This window comes from Oryzias latipes, chromosome 7, assembly GCF_053564925.1.
Source record: "Oryzias latipes strain Hd-rR chromosome 7, Olatipes_Hd-rR_3.1".
Classification (NCBI taxonomy): domain Eukaryota; kingdom Metazoa; phylum Chordata; class Actinopteri; order Beloniformes; family Adrianichthyidae; genus Oryzias; species Oryzias latipes.
The window spans coordinates 890,298-909,078 of record NC_136243.1 but is presented as its reverse complement, the minus strand read 5'-3'; the positions used below and the strand labels follow the sequence as shown (position 1 = coordinate 909,078).

General features: G+C 45.1%; 1 protein-coding gene across 6 annotated transcripts in view; it reads right to left on the bottom strand.

Moving 5' to 3' along the window:
• The window catches only part of cxxc1a (CXXC finger protein 1a), a 47,797-nt gene that overhangs the window by 21,484 nt on the left and 7,532 nt on the right, over positions 1–18,781 (bottom strand). For 3 of the 6 annotated variants that reach the window (XR_013657266.1, XM_023957117.2, XM_023957119.2), the window contains exons 2-10: positions 15,359–15,486; positions 15,176–15,276; positions 14,267–14,415; positions 13,261–13,416; positions 1,610–1,780; positions 1,436–1,546; positions 1,150–1,367; positions 862–1,069; positions 628–738 (exon numbers count right to left, since the gene is read on the bottom strand). Coding sequence is in view for 4 of the 6 variants with exons in the window: in XM_023957119.2 (XP_023812887.1) it covers positions 628–738; positions 862–1,069; positions 1,150–1,367; positions 1,436–1,546; positions 1,610–1,780; positions 13,261–13,416; positions 14,267–14,415; positions 15,176–15,276; positions 15,359–15,486 (1,353 nt within the window). In the remaining 2 variants the exon portion in view is untranslated. The remainder of the gene's footprint in view (positions 1–627; positions 739–861; positions 1,070–1,149; positions 1,368–1,435; positions 1,547–1,609; positions 1,781–13,260; positions 13,417–14,266; positions 14,416–15,175; positions 15,277–15,358; positions 15,487–18,781) is intronic. The other 3 variants (XR_013657267.1, XM_023957118.2, XM_078949993.1) reach the window with 1 other exon arrangement.

Sequence of the window (18,781 nt, the reverse complement as noted above, 5' to 3'; positions counted from 1 at the left end):
AAGAGGTGGGCGGGGTTCTACGACTTTCAATATGACCTTTTTGTTGAATGTTATTGTTTTTTATCATGACTTGGTTCAGAACTCGCCTGGGTCGAGAATGATTACATCTTAATAAGAACCCAATAGATGACCTAGATTATGACCTAGTACATTACTTTACCCTTATATGAAACTGGTGGCAGGAAATAAAGTGATGCTGACTAGTTACAGAATTAATCAGAGCTTCTTTTTTTTTTACAGCTCATTTTGTCAAAAAGGGAGTATACAGGATATTTTGGAACATACACATTTACTGACTCTTTCTTTCATGGATGAAAGATTGGTGTTTTTCTAATGAAAAAAGGCCTTTTTTGTATATCTGTATTTAAATCCTCAATCTCTGCCTCTGTGAAGTTTACTGCTCGTTTCTTGTCTCCTTCAATTTGCATTACAATCATCAATTCTGTGAGTTCAGATGAGAGGGTCTTAATGTCTCCAGTGTGTGTGTGCATAACCTCTGGGTAACCAGCAAGAGCTTGGTTGAACTTTGATTTATCCAGTGCTTTGGAACCCTGAGTTTAGGGTTGATCAGATGGGACGTTAACCTGCTTTCTGGAACAGGGCCCTCCTCTGTCACTTCTGACTGACCTTAGTGTAGCATCTCTCCATGTGTCGCAGTGCCACCTTTGGGTTAACAGGATGACTGCAGGACACACAGAATATCTGGAGGTCTGTGTCGTCACCATCTCCTTCAGTTACCTGCAAACAGATGAGTCAAAGAGAGACCAGGAAACAAGAGTCAAAGATAGGAATAGGGACAGACAGATCTGGGACACAGGGGTCAAATGGAGGAAATAATTTGAAAATGAGGTTGTCTCTAACCTCCTCGTGTTCCTGGACCTGCTGCAGCTTGGCCGTAGCTATGATGCCTTCAAGATCGTGGAAGCGTTTTTCCATCTGTGTGAGGCGGAGCCTAGCTGCCTGCTGCTCCCTCCGGATACGTTCTAGCTGCCGGCGGCCCATCTCTTCAGCAACACAAGGGCTCTGCTGCCACTGCTGAATCCTCTGGGGAAGGATCTCGTAGATCCGACTGGGGTCAGAAGGTTCCAGACGCAGCTGAATCAGAATCCACTTGGGTAAGGCTAAATTCTGTCCACTTATTTCACTCACTTTGCGGCAAGCTTCATACCACAGTCTTCTGAACAGTACTTGGACATGCTCCTGGCCAGCTCCGTGCAGCCTGGACCCAGACACTGTCGTAGAACCCCCCCGACCTCTTTAGCTCCACTCTCATCTGCTCGCTCACTGTGGCGCACACGCTCCTTGTGCCGCTGCTTCACTTTGTGACGTCGGGGCTTTGACTCCTCCTTTGGGACAGAAACAGATTTCTAGGAAATTATAGGTAGTTAGTGACATCCCCTGTGAAATCATCTGTCATGTGACCTTAAAGAATTACCTTCTTTTCTGGCTTCTTGTCCCGTCTCTTCACATGTTTGACCTTTACCGCTTTCTTCCTTAGAGAATCTAATTGAACACCCTCCTCCTCCTCTTCTTCACTGTGCCACACCTACAACAGAAGAATGGCTCAGTGCAGGCATGTGACCTGTGAGCTTCACCAACACTTACTCACCAGGTCTCTGTAGCCAGCCGCCTTGTACTGTTCATACAGCTCCAGCTCACTCTCACTGAAAGCGTCCTCTTCTTCATCTTCCTCCATATGTTGCCCTGTCCCTTTCCCGGGGAGACCACGCCCCCTGCTGATGCTGCAGAAGCTCTCCTCATCTTTAACTCGAAGCATCTTCTGCTCAAACACAACAGCCAGTGTGAGAGTTTCTGGCCTTCATTTTGCACAATGCTTGAGAGCAGTGCTCCCAGGCCTCTAGGTCTAAGACCACTACCAGTTAGTGGTAAACACATGACTTTATGACATTATTACCCATTTGTGAGGAATTTTTTATCTTAAAAAACTACCAGATTCTTTCTATCATTTCTGTCTGTGATTTTCTCTTGATGGATGCCAGAATGGCCGTTCTCGGTTTTGGGTCTTACCTACATCCACTGCTCTGAGCTGTAACATGTAATTTTCTACCACTTAACAGGAACCCCAAGCTTGCAAAGTTGACAAAACAAACATCTTTGGAAAGTTTCTTTGAGCAGAGTAAATGTCAGTAAACTGGTCTGTAGTCCAAAAAGGTTGGAGACCACAGCTTAGGAGGACACTCCTGAAACAGAACCTAAATCAGGTCAAACATAAAAAAATGGCTCTAGCTTAGCATTTGTTGCTCTATTCACCTTGACTCGAGCTAGTTTAGCTTTCACCAATTAACTATTCCCTAGCTACAGAAAAATTTCATTTTTTTTTTTAACTTGTCCTGTCTAAGAGCTGGGCAGACTAACAGATGAAAGCTGAAGGCCTCTTGTCTTGGACATATTTTATTTTAACATTTTATTTTCTTACAAACCAGAGGTATGTCTGAATAAACCCCTTTTGTAATCGAGGCCAAACTTTATTCATTTTAATCAAAATCTTTTGTGTTGGACCGGACGGAAAATGAAAGGAGGGAACAAGAGGGGGGGGGGGCGTAAAAGGGTGATTATAGAAAGGGGGTAAAACCATGAAGCAGCATAAAGCAACAAGTTTCTGGATGTTTATCATTACGGTCAGGTTCAGAAGTAATAGAAATCTAGAAGGGGCGGGGGCTGTCCACACACACACTCAAATGTTTTAAACATGTTTAAAACTGTTGGCTCCAAAAATGTCCATATGTCAACATGTACACAATACAAATAATCTTCACACACGCATACTTATGCCTTCAAGCCAACTAGTGTGAAATATTTCATTCAATTACGCAAACCATTTGTGCAAAGGTGAGCTAACACCTGTGCTCAATTGAGTCTTTATGTTCCTCTAAAATGGAAGACAGAATTTAGAAAGAAAGAGGGAGAGTGCCCAGCCATCCCAACACCAAGACCCCTGCCGCAGCAGCAGTGGCAGTCAGAACACCCCAACACCACACGGCAGCAGGTAGCGAACAAACCACCCCCCGGGGCGATCACATCCGCCACCCAGGCCAGGGCCAGCAGGACAGCCGCGAGGCCCCCAGAGCAAGAGAGCAGGGAGGCATGGGGGGACAGAGAGTGCAGCTCCAGCCCAACTAGGAGAGCAGCCCCCCAGCCCAACTAGGAGGGCAGCCTCCCCGCTGCGCCGGGAGGGGCCGACGCAGGGCCCCACCCCAGAAGAGTGCCCAAAGCCCCAGACAAGCACCTCATCACCACCCAGGAGTTCTGGGCATCTGCCCGGCCCATGGTTGGTCCAGGAAGGAGCAAGGCAGGGGCCAGCCGCCCCCGCCCAGGAGGAGGGCACCCAGGGGAAGAGGGGGTCCACAAGAAGTGTTGTAAACATGGCCCAACCAGGCTCGGCCAGAGTTGGAAATTTTTTTTTTGTTTTTTTTTTTAAACTTGTCCTGTCCAACAGCTAGGCAAACAGATGAGAGCTGAGGGCCTCTTGTGTTAGACATATTTTATTTTAACAAGAGGGGTTATTAATCTTCAGACAAACCAAAGGTATGTCTGAATAAACCCCTTTTGTAATTGAGGCCAAACTTTATTAATTTCAATCATGTTTGAAAATCTTTGGTGTTGGACCGGACGGAAAAGGAAAGAGGGGAAGAAGAGAGAGGGACGTTAGAGAGAGGGGGGGGGGTAGGAGGGTGATAATAGGACGGGAAGGGGGGTAAGACCATGAAGCAGCATAGAGCAGACAGGTTTACTGGTTGTTTATCATTACGGTACGGTTCAAATGTAGTACAAAAAGGGCGGGGCCTGTTCACACACACTCAAATATTATCAACACACCTGCTAGCTGCAAAAATGTCCACATGTCAACATGTACACAAAACAGTGTTCACACGCATACTTAAGCCTTTAAACCAACTAGTGTGAAATATTTTATTCATTCAGTCATGCAAACTATTAGTGCAAAGGTGAGCTAACACCTGTGCTCAAGTGAGTGTTTATGTTCTTCCAAAATGGATGGTGGAATGTGAAAAGAAGGAGGAGGAGCGCCCAGCCACCCCCACACCCAGACCCCCGCCGCAGCAGCAGCGGCAGCCGGAATTCCCCCAACGCCATACGTTCTCCTGAAAGAAACTGCTCTCCAACTAGGAGAGCAGCCCCCCAGCCCAACTAGGAGGGCAGCCTCCCCGCTGCGCCGGGAGGGGCCGACGCAGGGCCCCACCCCAGAAGAGTGCCCACAGCCCCAGACAAGCACCTCATCACCACCCAGGAGTTCTGGGCATCTGCCCGGCCCATGGTTGGTCCAGGAAGGAGCAAGGCAGGGGCCAGCCGCCCCCGCCCAGGAGGAGGGCACCCAGGGGAAGAGGGGGTCCACAAGAAGTGTTGTAAACATGGCCCAACCAGGCTCGGCCAGAGTTGGAAATTTTTTTTTTGTTTTTTTTTTTAAACTTGTCCTGTCCAACAGCTAGGCAAACAGATGAGAGCTGAGGGCCTCTTGTGTTAGACATATTTTATTTTAACAAGAGGGGTTATTAATCTTCAGACAAACCAAAGGTATGTCTGAATAAACCCCTTTTGTAATTGAGGCCAAACTTTATTAATTTCAATCATGTTTGAAAATCTTTGGTGTTGGACCGGACGGAAAAGGAAAGAGGGGAAGAAGAGAGAGGGACGTTAGAGAGAGGGGGGGGGGTAGGAGGGTGATAATAGGACGGGAAGGGGGGTAAGACCATGAAGCAGCATAGAGCAGACAGGTTTACTGGTTGTTTATCATTACGGTACGGTTCAAATGTAGTACAAAAAGGGCGGGGCCTGTTCACACACACTCAAATATTATCAACACACCTGCTAGCTGCAAAAATGTCCACATGTCAACATGTACACAAAACAGTGTTCACACGCATACTTAAGCCTTTAAACCAACTAGTGTGAAATATTTTATTCATTCAGTCATGCAAACTATTAGTGCAAAGGTGAGCTAACACCTGTGCTCAAGTGAGTGTTTATGTTCTTCCAAAATGGATGGTGGAATGTGAAAAGAAGGAGGAGGAGCGCCCAGCCACCCCCACACCCAGACCCCCGCCGCAGCAGCAGCGGCAGCCGGAATTCCCCCAACGCCATACGGGAACAGGCAGGGAACAACCGCCCCCCGGGCGACCAAGACCGCCACCCAGGCCAGGGCCAGCAGGACCGCCGCGAGGCCCCCAGAGCCAGAGAGCAGGGAGGCGCGGAGGGAAAGAGAGCGCCGCCCCAGCCCAGCCAGGAAAGCAGCCCCCCCGCCACGCCGGAAGAGCCAAACGCAGGGCCCCACCGGAGAGGGACGCCCACAGCCCCAGAAGAGCACCCCACCACCACCCAGGAGTTCCGGGCATCCCCCCGCCCCGACCCCAGGTACGAGCCAGGACCCCCCAAGGGAGACCCGCTCCGCACTCCAGGCAGCCACCCACCCGGCCCACGGTTGGTCCACCTGCCTTGGTCCACCTGGAGCAAGGCAGGGGCCCGCCGCCCCTGCCCAGGAGGGGGGAACCCCGGGGAAAAAAGGGTGGCCCACAAGGGGTGTTATAAATATGGCCCGACCAGGCTCGGCCATGTTGGAAGTTTGGCGGGGCCCAGCCCCCAGGGGCAAGGACCAGGACCCACCCCCCAGGGACACGAACACCCCCGGCTCAGGTGTAATATGAACCCCCCCACCGTGCGGAGAGAGCACCGCCGGGCCCAGGGAGCCGGCACCTAAGGGACACGGCCGCCATCGCCAAGGGGCCCGCACCCCCCACCAGGGAAGGGGTAGGGGACAGATGGACCCAGGTCCCACCTTCCTTGTAAAATGTGTGTGCGTGTATGGGTGTTTGTGTGCATGTGTGTGTGTTTATGTTTGAGTGTATATATTGAAGGGGGAGGGGTGTGTGTACTAAGGGGGGTGCAGTTAAAATTGGCGAGTAGGGCACTAAGGGGACATCTCCTGATTACTCAAAGTGATGTCCCCTCACCCTCCCCACCAAGGGGCCCTAAATGTCTAAGGTGCGGTTAAAATTGGCAGGTAGGGTGCCAGGAGGACATCTGCTGCTTGCTTGCAGTGATGTCCAAGCACCCCCCCTACCAAGGACCCTACATGTCTAAGGTGCAAATAAAACCGAAAGAGGGGGGGCCCACTCCATACGGCAACCATAGGAGGGGGGGTCACTGCCAAGTAGCCCCCCCCCAAGGCGCATCGCAGGCCAGACCCCCCACCCCCTCACCCTAATATGAGGTTATATGAGGAAGGGGGTAAGTTGGGGACAGCTGGTAGACTGTCCCATGGTGGTCAAACAGCCGTCCCCCAGCCCCCCCCCAGCAAAGGGGCCAGGGCCACCCAGCCCAGGGGCCCCACCCCCGGAGGCGCCGACACCCCAGGCTCGGCACCACCCACCCCACACAGAGAGAGAGGAGCCAGAAAGCGTCGCCCCCCCCAGAGCAAGCCCAGGCCCCCACCCCCAGACGCCGGCCCTAGAGGAGCTCTGGTCAGGCCTCGACGGGACCGAGGAGGCCAACCGGCCGAGGCAACCACCGATTGCCTCAGCGGAGACCCCGACCCGTACCAATAATGGGCCCCCCCTCCCCCCCAGAACGCCCCCCCACAGGACAGGGCCGACAAGCCCCCCACCCCACCCCAGACCCCGCAGCCGAAGCGGGTGACACCCAGAGCGACCGGGGGCCCCGAGAGGGTTGTCCCGTCCCGTCCCAGAGCCAGGGAAGGGCCGATCCCAGCCCCAGGTGCAGATGGGCAGCCCATCCGGCGCCGCTGGCCCCCCCCCCCGAGCAGGGCCCCCCGCCAACCCCCCCCAGCACAGGCAAAGGGACCACCCCCCCAAGCCAAGCCAGACCACCACCCCATCCCCCCACCACGCACCCCCACACCCAAGCCCAGAGGACCACGCAGCGCCCCAGCCCGCCCCACCCAGGCACCGGACCCGACCCCCACCCCAAACCACAGCAGAGGGGCAAGGAGCAGCGACGACCAAGCCCCCCACCCCCTAAGTCATGGAGTCAACCACAGGAGACCAGAGAGACTGAATTCTTTCAAAGTTACTTGAGCTTTGGGCTGACATTTTTTCCAAGCTGATATGATCAAACAGCAGATTTCTGTGTTGACTTATGTTTATATTTTTCTTGTTTTTCCAATTTATTAAAATAGTTTTTTTGGCAATACAAAGAGTTATGAAAATGATAGATGCTAATCCTTCTTCTATATCGATGGCACTCATGTCACCAAGCACACAAAGTGACGGTGAGGCAGTGATTGAAACCTTAAGCCAGACTGATAAATCGGCACATACCTGCTGCCAGAGAGCCTGGACAGGAGTGCAGAACCACAGTGCATGCATGTAGCTGTCGGGTAGATTATTATCACAGTGCTCGCAAATGTCTGAGTTACTGAGACCCATCTTGAACATCCTCTGTCCAGTGTAGTAAATTCTGTGAAGAGTTTTGAGATGGATTAGCTGCAGATTTGGACTTTTTGTCAGTTTAAAGGTGTTTAGACAGAGTTCTGACCAGAAGCTTTCATCTGTGCTGATGCTCAAATCTGCATCCCATTTTTTTGTTGGAAGGGCAATATTGTTATCTAAATTACATAAAAGTTTATATATTTTGGAGAGAGTTCTATTCATTGAAAAATTAATCAGAGTGGTAACTACATCTGGTAGCTTTAAATCGTCGTCTTTAAATTTATACTTTTTAGTAATAAATGATTTAAGTTGCTGATATTCCAAGAAGTTATTTATTCCATGTTTGTCTTGAAGTTCCAGGGGAGTTATGAATCTTCTATCAGTAATTACGTGCTCTAGTTGTTTTATGCCCCCTGCTTGCCAAGCTGGGAAGTGAATCATTTTTTTGTTAATAAGGATGTCCGGGTTGTTCCAGATGGGTGTCATTTTGCACGGTTGAATTGATGATTTTGATATTTTGAGAAATTCCCACCAGGCTGTTAAAGTGGCATTTATATTAATGCTTTTGAAACAATCCTGTTTTTTAACTGTTTGGCTAATAAATGGAAGATCTGATAGGTTGATCTTTCTTTCCACATACGCCTGTTCCAAGTCTGACCATGAGTTAGTTTCTGGATTATTTTTTAACCATTTTAAGATGTATTGTAATCTATTTGCAAGAAAGTATTTGTGGAAGTTAGGTAATTCTAATCCTCCACAGCTTTTTGCAGATTTTAAAGTTTTTAGACTAATTCTTGCAGGTTTGTTGTTCCATAGAAAGCTTGATATGGATGAGTCTAATGTTTTGAACCATTTTAACGGCGGTTGTGTGGGAATCATTGAGAAGAGATAATTAACCTTGGGTAAGATTTTCATTTTAACCGTGGCTACCTTGCCCATAAGGGACAGAGGCAGGTTGGTCCAGCGTGTTAGATCGTCCTGTATGCTTTTCAGTAATGGGGTGTGGTTTAGCTGCACCAGTTCTGATAGTTTGGGGGAAAAGTAGATACCCAGATATTTGATATTTCCTGTTTTAACTGGAATTGTGAGTCTTTGATCCATATTCCTGTTGAGTGGTAATAAAACAGACTTATTCCAATTAATGGAATAGTCTGATATGGAGGAGAATTCATTTATGATCATTGCTGTTTCATTTACAGAATGTAAATTCCTTAAAAACAGTAATATGTCATCCGCATAAAGACTAATTTTATGATGGCTGTGTTTGGTTTTTATTCCTATAATGCTCTCATTCTGTCTTATTGCTGCAGCTAAAGGCTCAATGAATATAGCAAAAAGAGAAGGAGAGAGTGGGCAGCCCTGTCTGGTTCCTCTTCCAAGAAAAAACCTGTTTGAAGTCTGTTTATTAGTTCTAACTGATGCATTGGGGTTGTGATATAATATTTTGATCCAATTGATGAATGCTTCTCCAAAACCAAACTTCTGGAGGGCAGCAATAAGGAACTTCCAATTTACTCTGTCAAAGGCTTTTTCAGCATCCAGCGATAGTACCGTCATTTCCTGGTTTTCAATGGTGGCAAAGTCTATTATATTAACTAGTCTACGGACATTATCATCCGAGTGTCTGCCTTTGATGAATCCAGTCTGGTCGAAGTGAATTATGTGAGGAGTGACTTTTTCTATTCTCTGTGCTAGTGCTTTGCAGATGATTTTTACATCTGCATTGATTAAAGAAATAGGGCGATAGCTTGAAGGACTAGTGGGATCTTTGTCTGGTTTTAGAAGAGGAATTATGTTGGCTGAGTTCATGTTAGGTGGCATTGATTGGCTCTCATTAATAGATGTGACCGTTTTATAAAATGTTGGTGCCAGTTGTTCCGAGAATTCTTTATAAAACTCAGCCGGAAAGCCGTCAGGCCCTGGTGCTTTACCATTGGGCATAAGTAACAGAGCTTCATGAAGTTCAGACAGCGAGAGCGGAGAATCTAAGTTTGTGATTTGATCCTCATTTAGCCTGGGTAGGTTTACATTATTAAGAAATGAGTCAATACTTTGCTCTGACGGATTGATCTGCGGTGTGTACAGGTTTTTATAAAAGTTTTCAAATGCGTTATTAATTTTGACCGGGTCATGAGTGACATTTCCTGTTTGGTCCATAATAGAGGTGATTGATGATTTTTCTCTATTAATTTTAAGCTGATTAGCCAGAAATTTGCCAGATTTATTAGAGTTTTCAAATCTTTCAAGTCGTAGCCTTTGTATTTGAAATTGTGTTCGTTTATTAATGATGTCATTTAACTGCAGCTTTAAATTTTTCAGATCTCCCAGAATGCGTTCCTGTGCTGAGGCAGCATAAGCAGTCTCCAGGGTTTTGATTTTTCTTTCTAATTCTAATAAATCTGCTTTCTCTTTGCGTTTTTTGTGCGTTGAATAAGAAATGATTTTCCCTCTCATGACTGCCTTTGCTGTTTCCCAAAGAACGCACGGTGAGATGTCTGGAGTATTGTTGAAGTCTAAGAAGGTTGCCCACTCTTTTTTAAAGAATTCAATAAATTCCTGGTCCTTTAACAGAGACATATTAAACCTCCAAGTTGTACCAGAGGGTGTGGATTTTTCCCTAGAAATGTTTACAGAGACTGGTGCATGATCACTGATAATAATTGGATGGATATTGGAGCTTTGAATATTTTTTAAAAGAGAGTTACTGATTAATAAATAGTCTAAACGGGAGTGTGAATAGTGAACTGGAGAAAAAAAGGTGAACCCCTTAGTGCTTGGATGACATGAGCGCCACGCGTCGCAGAGACCCAGATCATTCATGTACTGCTTTAGAATACTTGCAGACCGCCATGTACGCTGATTTGCTGCTGTGCTGAGTCTGTCAAGTTCAGGGTCCAAAACAAGGTTGAAGTCTCCTCCTATAATGATTGTGGAGTCAGAGTGAACTGAGAGTGAGGTGAAGAATCTGTGAAAGAAGGAAGAGTCGTCAACATTAGGGCCGTAAACACACAGAGTTGGAAATTTGACGAGGCCCAGCACTCTGAGGCAGCCAGAGACAGCCCCCCCCCCCCCCCCCCCGAATAGAGCCCAGGTCACCTCAGCCCAGGAAGCCCCCCCAACAGGACTGTGTCAACAAGCCCCCCCACACCCTGCAGCCCCAGTGGATGACACCCAGAGCGACCGTGGACCCCAAAAGGGTTGCCCCGCCCCGTCCCAGAGCCAGGGAAGGAGTGATCCCAGCCCCAGGTGCAGATAAGCAGCCCATCCAGTGCTGCTGGACCCCCCCCGAGCAGGGCCCCTCGCCAACCCCCCCCAGCACAGGCAAAAAGACCACCCCCCAAGCCAAGCCAGACCACCACTCATCCTCCCCCCCCTACCCCCACTTCCGAGCCCGGAAGACCACGCAGCGCCCCAGCCCGCCCAGGCACCGGACCCGACCCCCTGTATAACAGAGTCTCCACTGCCCCTCACCGAGCACCGGAAGGCCCCGACCCCCACCCCGAACCACGGCAGACAGACAAGGAGCAGCAACGACCAGGCCCCCCACCCCTTAAGTCATGGAGTTAGCTATGGGAGACCAGAGAGACTGAATTCTTTCAAAGTTACTTGAACTTTGGGCTGACATTTTTTCCAAGCTGATATGATCAAACAGCAGATTTCTGTGTTGACTTATTTTTCCAGTTTAGTAAATTATCCTGTTTATGAAGATTATAGATACTAATCCTTCTTCTATATAGATGGCACTCATGTCACCAAGCACACAAAGTGACGGTGAGGCAGTGATTGAAACCTTAAGCCAGACTGATAGATCGGCACATACCTGCTGCCAGAGAGCCTGGACAGGCGTGCAGAACCACAGTGCATGCATGTAACTGTCGGGTAGATTATTATCACAGTGCTCACAAATGTCTGAGTTACTGAGACCCATCTTGAACATCCTCTGTCCAGTGTAGTAAATTCTGTGTAGAGTTTTGAAATGGATTAGCTGCAGATTTGGACTTTTTGTCAGTTTAAAGGTGTTTAGACAGAGTTCTGACCAGAAGCTTTCATCTGTGCTGATGCTCAAATCTGCATCCCATTTTGTTGTCGGAAATGAAATATTGTTATCTAAATTACATAAAAGTTTGTATATTTTGGAGAAAGTTTTATTCATTGAAAAATTAATCAGAGTGGTAACTGCTTCTGGTAGCTTTAAATCAATGTCTTTGTATTTACATTTTTTAGTAATAAATGATTTAAGTTGCTGATATTCCAAGAATTTATTTATTCCATGTTTGTCTTGAAGTTCCTGGGGAGTTATGAATCTCCTATCAATAATTAGGTGCTCTAGTTGTTTTACGCCCCCTGCTTGCCAAGCTGGGAAGTGTATCATTTTTTTGTTTATGAGGATGTCTGGGTTGTTCCAGATGGGTGTCATTTTGCACGATTGAATTAATGATTTTGATATTTTGAGAAATTCCCAACAGGCTGCTAAAGTGGCGTTTATATTTATACTTTTGAAAACAATCCTGTTTTTTAACTGTTTGGATAATAAATGGTAGATCTGAGAGGTTGATCTTTTCACATAACGCCTGTTCCAAGTCTAACCATGAGTTGGTTTCTGGATTATTTTTTAAGATGTATTGTAATCTATTTGCAAGAAAGTATTGGTGGAAGTTAGGTAATTCTAAGCCTCCACAGCTTTTTGTAGATTTTAAAGTTTTTAGACTAATTCTTGCAGGTTTATTGTTCCATAAAAAGCTTGATATGGATGAGTCTAATGTTTTGAACCATTTTAGTGGCGGTTGTGTGGGGATCATTCAGAAGAGATAATTAACTTTAGGTCAGATTTTCATTTTAACCGTGGCTACCTTGCCCATAAGGGACAGAGGCAGGTTGGTCCAGCGGGTTAGATCGTCCTGTATGCTTTTCAGTAATGGGGTGTGGTTTAGCTGCACCAGTTCTGATAGTTTGGGGGGAAAATAGATACCTAGATATTTGATATTTCCTGATTTGACTGGTGGGGCTGCACGGTGGCGCAGTGGTTAGCGCTCTTGCCTCACAGCAAGAAGGCCCCCGGTTCAAGTCCCGGCTGGGGGACATGAAAAACACAACATCAATGGGGGACCTTTCTGTGTGGAGTTTGCATGTTCTCCACGTGCATGCGTGGGTTTTCTCCGGGATCTCCGGCTTCCTCCCACCGTCCAAAAACATGCTTCATAGGTTGATTGGCAACTCTAAATTGTCCAAAGGTGTGAGTGTGAGAGTGAATGGATGTGTGATTGAGGATATTCCACCCTGCGACAGACTGGCGACCAGTCCAGGGTATCCCTTGCCTACGCCCAAGTGGCCGGGATAGGCTCCGGCAACCCCGTGACCCCGAAAGGGAATAAACGGTTAAGAAAATGAATGAATGAATGAATGAATGATTTGACTGGTATCGTGAGTCTTTGCTCCACATTACTGTTCACTGGTAATAAAACAGATTTATTCCAATTAATGGAGTAGTCTGAAATGGAGGAGAATTCATTAATAATTGTTACCGTTTCATTTACAGAGCGTTAATTATTTAAAAACAGCTAATTTCTAGTCTGGCATTAACATTCTTTCCTCAACTTGTTTGGCTGAGTTTATCACAATTTATCAAGTAAGCTGGCTGTGAGTTTTGTAATTTCTTTCCTGCCTGTAAAGCCAGTTTTCCTTTAGCGCTTTCTCATAGTTCCGCCTCTTTTTTTAACAGCCCGTTGAAGGCAGAGAACATCAGTTTGTTTGCTCTCTTCTGATAATACCCCTCAGATGTCCCGGGTTTCGAGTTTCTGCTTTAGCTGAAGCAGACGAGGTCAGCAGCAGACTCTCGTACCCGAGCTCGGACCTCACACTGCCGGAGTCTGCACTTCTGACGAATTTTGTTGGGCCCACCAAACTTCTTCATGTCCTTGCAGAAGTCACACATAGTGCAGTCTTCGGTTCTTAGGCAGGCGTCGCACTCGCCGCACATGCGGGCTGAACGCTTGATCTGCAAACATAGGAACAAATATGATGTCTTCACTTTTTTTTGAAGTCATGTAAAAATGTTTTAGGTCATATGAATCACATGCAAATGCATTCATGTACAAATGCATCATTTTCAGGTGGATTTGTTTTAAACTCCATCCTGCAGAAGCATCTACAGTGGTCAGAGAGACAGGAGGATCAGGGGTTCAGGGGCACCTCCTCTCTCCATCCTGAACCTCCAGATCCTTAGGAGCTGCAGCCTCAATTCAACAAGTTTCTACCCACAACAAATCCATATAAAGCAAGCTCAAATATGAAAATGCTAATGCTAAGTTCAGTATTTCATAAGGAAAAATTCTGTTTCAAAGAGAGTGAATTTTTCCATGACAGAAGTGATACAAAAACAACTGATCATATGACAAACATTTGTTTGCTGAGGGGTTCATTTATGTCATCACATCAAAAGCTATTATTTGGTAAGAAATGATAGAAGACATTTTTATGATAAATTATCATATAAGCTTTGAGCTTAGAGGTTAAGAGTGATAAACCTAAAGGAAGGATAGTGTGTGACAACCAAAGAGGACCAGCTGTTAATGAAAACACACCATCACTGTTTTAATTGTTCTAACAGCAAAAATACACAACAGACATGTCATTGTGTCAAATGTAATGACATAATTCTGATCATTCCTTATTAACATAAACATTCCCCGTATAAATGAGGAGAATTCCAGACCATCTACACAGCAGGTGCTTAGAAAGGGATGCCTGCATGAAAGCACGTGCTACATGCTTTACTCCATGTTTTGCTCTAAAACTCGTGACAGGAGGCACCTGGCCACACAAAAACACACTACAACCTTCGTCACCTGTGAGCTTCGCCTTTTGTCCATCTTCTGCTGGGGGACGAAGCTCCCGTCTCTCTGAGACTTGCTACTTTTGTTTGGCTCCAACTCTCCATCATCCCACTCTTTACACTTCTTCTGCCGGTATTTGAGCTCCAGAGACGAGTCTTTCTCTGTGTTTGACACAGGACAGCTCACAAAACCAAATAACATTCCTATACGCACACATGTGCAGATACAGCAGCATTTATGTGTTTATTTCAGTGGGGGAGCAGAATGGGGCAAAAATTGGAGCAGTGAACTACACAGTGAGGAGGGTGGGGCTTCTAGCAGCAAATAGGTATGGCCTATATAATCACAGGGGTGCGGCCTATGAGAGTCTGTTTTGACCAGAGGTCTGTTCCAAAAAGAAAGCTAAAGGTATCACAAATTTTCTGTGAAACTCAGACTAATAAGCAAGGAATTCAGGTAACAGGTTTTAGAAAGGGTGGTCAAGATCAATCTCCTCTGGCTAGGAGAGAGGTTTTCATGTAATTAGACTAGAAATAATAATACTGGAGCTCTCATGTACACAGATATGGACTAAATTCTTGTTATCCTTCAGTTACTGACAGAAAAACTCACAACTATCAAACAAATAACTTGATCTTGTCAACGCAATAGTAAATAACTCCATGAAATTTAACCAATGGCATGTTGATTTAATACAATCATAAAGTGCAAATAATGACAGAAATGCTATTTTCAGGGTGTGATAAAGATAATTTGCGGTTATTATCAACGAGTGATATAAAGAAAATAGCTCTGTGACAATAATAGCTGTCAAAAAAGGCACTTATGAGGCAACACGTTTTTCTGTTACAAGCAAAAATGTTATCAATAAAATGTTTTGTAAAGTATTTTATGTACTGTATTCAACAAAATCAGACTGACCTCTGCAGGACAGGCAGAACCAGACTCTGATAGATTTTGCTGCCCTCTCTGATACGCCAATGCAGTCACCATGAAACCACTCCGAGCAACTGTCGCACCCTCTGACAGAAACAGACAGTGTTATTACTTTCCATATATTCTTATTATACTCTGTTATCATATTCAATAAATCAGGTTTTGTACATCATGAAACAGTTGATGTCTGGTCTCCTGCAGACACAGTAGACTGGAGTATTAGGGCTTTCCATGGAGACTGCTCTTTCTCCTTCCACACCCTCAGGATCATCCTGGGCTCCTGCTGTCTCCTCAGCCTGACCAACAGACAAACAGGAACATCGGAACATCAGCAGAATTTAAAAAAAAAAAGGTTTTATGGATTACCCTCGAGGTTCGGGACCTGTCGACCAGCTCAGTTTTGTTGCAACAATGAAAAAATGTGGACATTTTTAAAAAGCATTTTTAACATAAATGAAACTTTGAATAAAGGAAATAAAGATCCTTTTAAATCACAAAAACCAATAAGATAACAAATGGTGCACATGAAATGACAGCCAGCATAATCCCAGACCTCATCTGCTTCAGGTACACTCAAAATGCATATAAAGGTTCTCCACTATGCCCTGTGTTTTGGCTCGTTCCCCTACAATTCATTAAGACCCTTGATAGAAACAATAGATCTCATGTTTGGATAAACAGAAAATCACTAACAAAAATTCCAATCAACAGGCTCAAGAACTCAAAAACATGCCTTCCTGTTGAAAAAGATTAAATCCCTATGTGACAATAATGTCTTCTTACTTTTCACAAAAATCTAGTCAGACATCAAATTGTTCAGAAAAAATTTAGACAAGACCTCAAAGACACAAAGACCCTACAGTAGATCAAATAAAAATGTAAGCTTAAATAATGGGGGTAACGAAACACAGTTTTTTTTTTATTTGATTTGAAATGGTTTCTTTCAAGCAATCAAATTAGAACAATACACAAAAACAATACAATCATCATTTATACATTCATACAATGCCAAATAAAACGTAGGATAAGTAGACATATTAATAATTATTGCTTGACAGGGAGTGGAAAGAAGCAAACTTATCTGATCCCACCCCTGTTCTACCATAACCATTTTCTTACATGATTTATCATTATCTGGTTCCTAGCTTTTATCAGACAGAATCCTGAAGTATCAATAAATCACACGACAAAGATGAATTACCTAATTATTATGTAAAAATAATTATTTTAGAAATCAACATGGTAAACGCAGATCAGTTATCGAAAATATATGCAGATTTTGTTACTTATAAAAAGGTCATGTATATGATTAAAAAAATAATACTATGTCAGTAAAATATAAGACTGTTTCAAAAATCTTCATAGCAAAAATTGATCAAGTATCAAAATTAAAATATGGGCAAAATTATGTTGCATTAGGAAAAATCATTAATTAATTTTCAATTTTTGGAGCAAGTGAAGAATATCATTAGAAATCAATCAATTTAACCATCTCCAATAATTGATTAAGCATTCTTTTTTTTTTTTTTTTAAATAAGGTAATGCTGTGAAATAAAATGAAAAAGGGTCCGTAATCTGTCGAATGACCAAGGTTGGTATTCCGTCTTCTGCTGATTAACAGCCGTTCTTCTGGTTTAAACAGAGTTTATAGTTCTCTTTGCTGTTATCTCTGCAGACATTAAATAGAGGTCCATATCCTTCTGCAGCTGATATCAGCGGCACTGGAAGTTGAGGTCAAGTTGTCTGCAGGTCAGAACTTTGCTGAAAATCAGGGTCACTTCAGACTAGGGTTGGGCGATGTCCCTTAAATTGGCCGTTGACGATGTTTGCTGTCAACCATCGGGATGGACGATGATATCGTCGTGGGGGGGGCTATTTTTAATATTTCGGCCTTATATAATTGCTATTCGTTATTTTACTTTATTACTTTATTTATTTTATTTCCCAACTAATGACTCATCCGCAGTACTGAGGGAAGTGACTTTAACAAAAAAAGTAACAAACAAACTAGAAAAGAAATGGTCCGCTCCCGCACTTAACTAGTCAAGTGGACCCGCAGAGCGCGGACTTACACTACTTACAGCTTTGTGTTTGAGTGGAAGGGGGGGGGGTGCTTTGTTACATGAGCGGTATGGAGATTTAGAACTGCGATCCGTTCCGCAGCTCTAGGGGAACGGGCTACCGAACTCAGAACCGGGTCTAAAAGTGTGTGTCTGAGCAGAGGATCGTGACACACACAGCGCTTTCGGGCGGTGTGAGCGTCAAAGCAGAAAGGCCGCTCAGTCCTTAGAAATCGTTCAAACAATCACGTGGATTTGTGTTTCGAGTCCTGTCCCGACTAAATAAAGGCTGATGTTATTCCCACATGTTTAAATGCAGCCAAGATGCAGATTGCAGCACCACCCAAAGCTAATGCTGTTAGCCCGTGTGTTAGCATGCTAATTCTGGCTTCTTTCCGGCTCCGTTTTTTAAACAGAAAAAGCACTGACCACACGGATTAAAATTAAAACGATGAGCGAACAGGCGTTTCATAATAATCGTAACATTATTAAAAGCACGTTTAGAAGATCGTCTTGTATGTTACCGAGCTGACATATCAATGTATAAAGCCGCTCGGCAACATTGTTTTGTATTGAATTGTTACATTCAATAAAGTTTGAGAAAAAAATAGCCGCTCGGCGGAACTGATATCCGCTTCCGGTTTTTCAAACCCTACTGCGCATGTGCGAATGATTTATTCCGACTTAAAGTGTGAGCCATGTGAACGTTTTCTATATTCTGAAAACATTTTTCTGGAACCATGTACACGGTTGGATTCTAATCCGACCATTGATCCGGTCAAGATATTTTTCACATGTAACCGCGGCTTATGGTGTCGACTCGCAGCGTGGCGGGGGCGTGGCATCACGATGGTGTCTCTCCATCGGGATGTCAGTCACCCATCACGATGGACGATGGTATCGTCCATCGGCACAAACCTACTTCAGACTTGGAGAAAGTGATGAATCCAGGCCCCATTTCTTGAAATTATTTGGCTCTTTGATTTATTACTTCATGTTGGTTCAGACGTCCATGATCAAACACTTCTCAAAGTCCTTCATGGTGTTCGCAACCAGAACCTTGGACCGGTCCGGTGGGCTGAGTGGTTTGACGTAAATCCTGCAGCCTTTAACCCAAGTGTTCTCAATCTGTTTACGCTTCCTGAGAAGCCGTGCATGTTTGGCGATTTAGGCATTCCTTCTGCTCAGATGGTTTATCCGTCTCCTTTCTCCTGGGGAGAGGGTGGCAGGTCTCCATGGTATTTAGATCCAAGGAAATCCCTCTAGACGTGAGAAATGATTCCACTTGGTGTTCCAGAGACACTCCATTGCTCCCCGTTGCTAGCGCCATTAGCATTAGCAAAGCTAACTCCAGCTGCATTTAGCTTTGCCTGAGGTTTAATCGGTACTCCAGTGAGAATGACATTATTCATCCTTTCTTGTTGTTCCACATCGTCCAGTCTTTTCTCTAGAATGTCAATGCTCGTTTTGAGCTTGGAATCTTCGGAAGTCTTCCATTAGCTCCATGAGAGGAGTTAGCTTAGGGGCCATG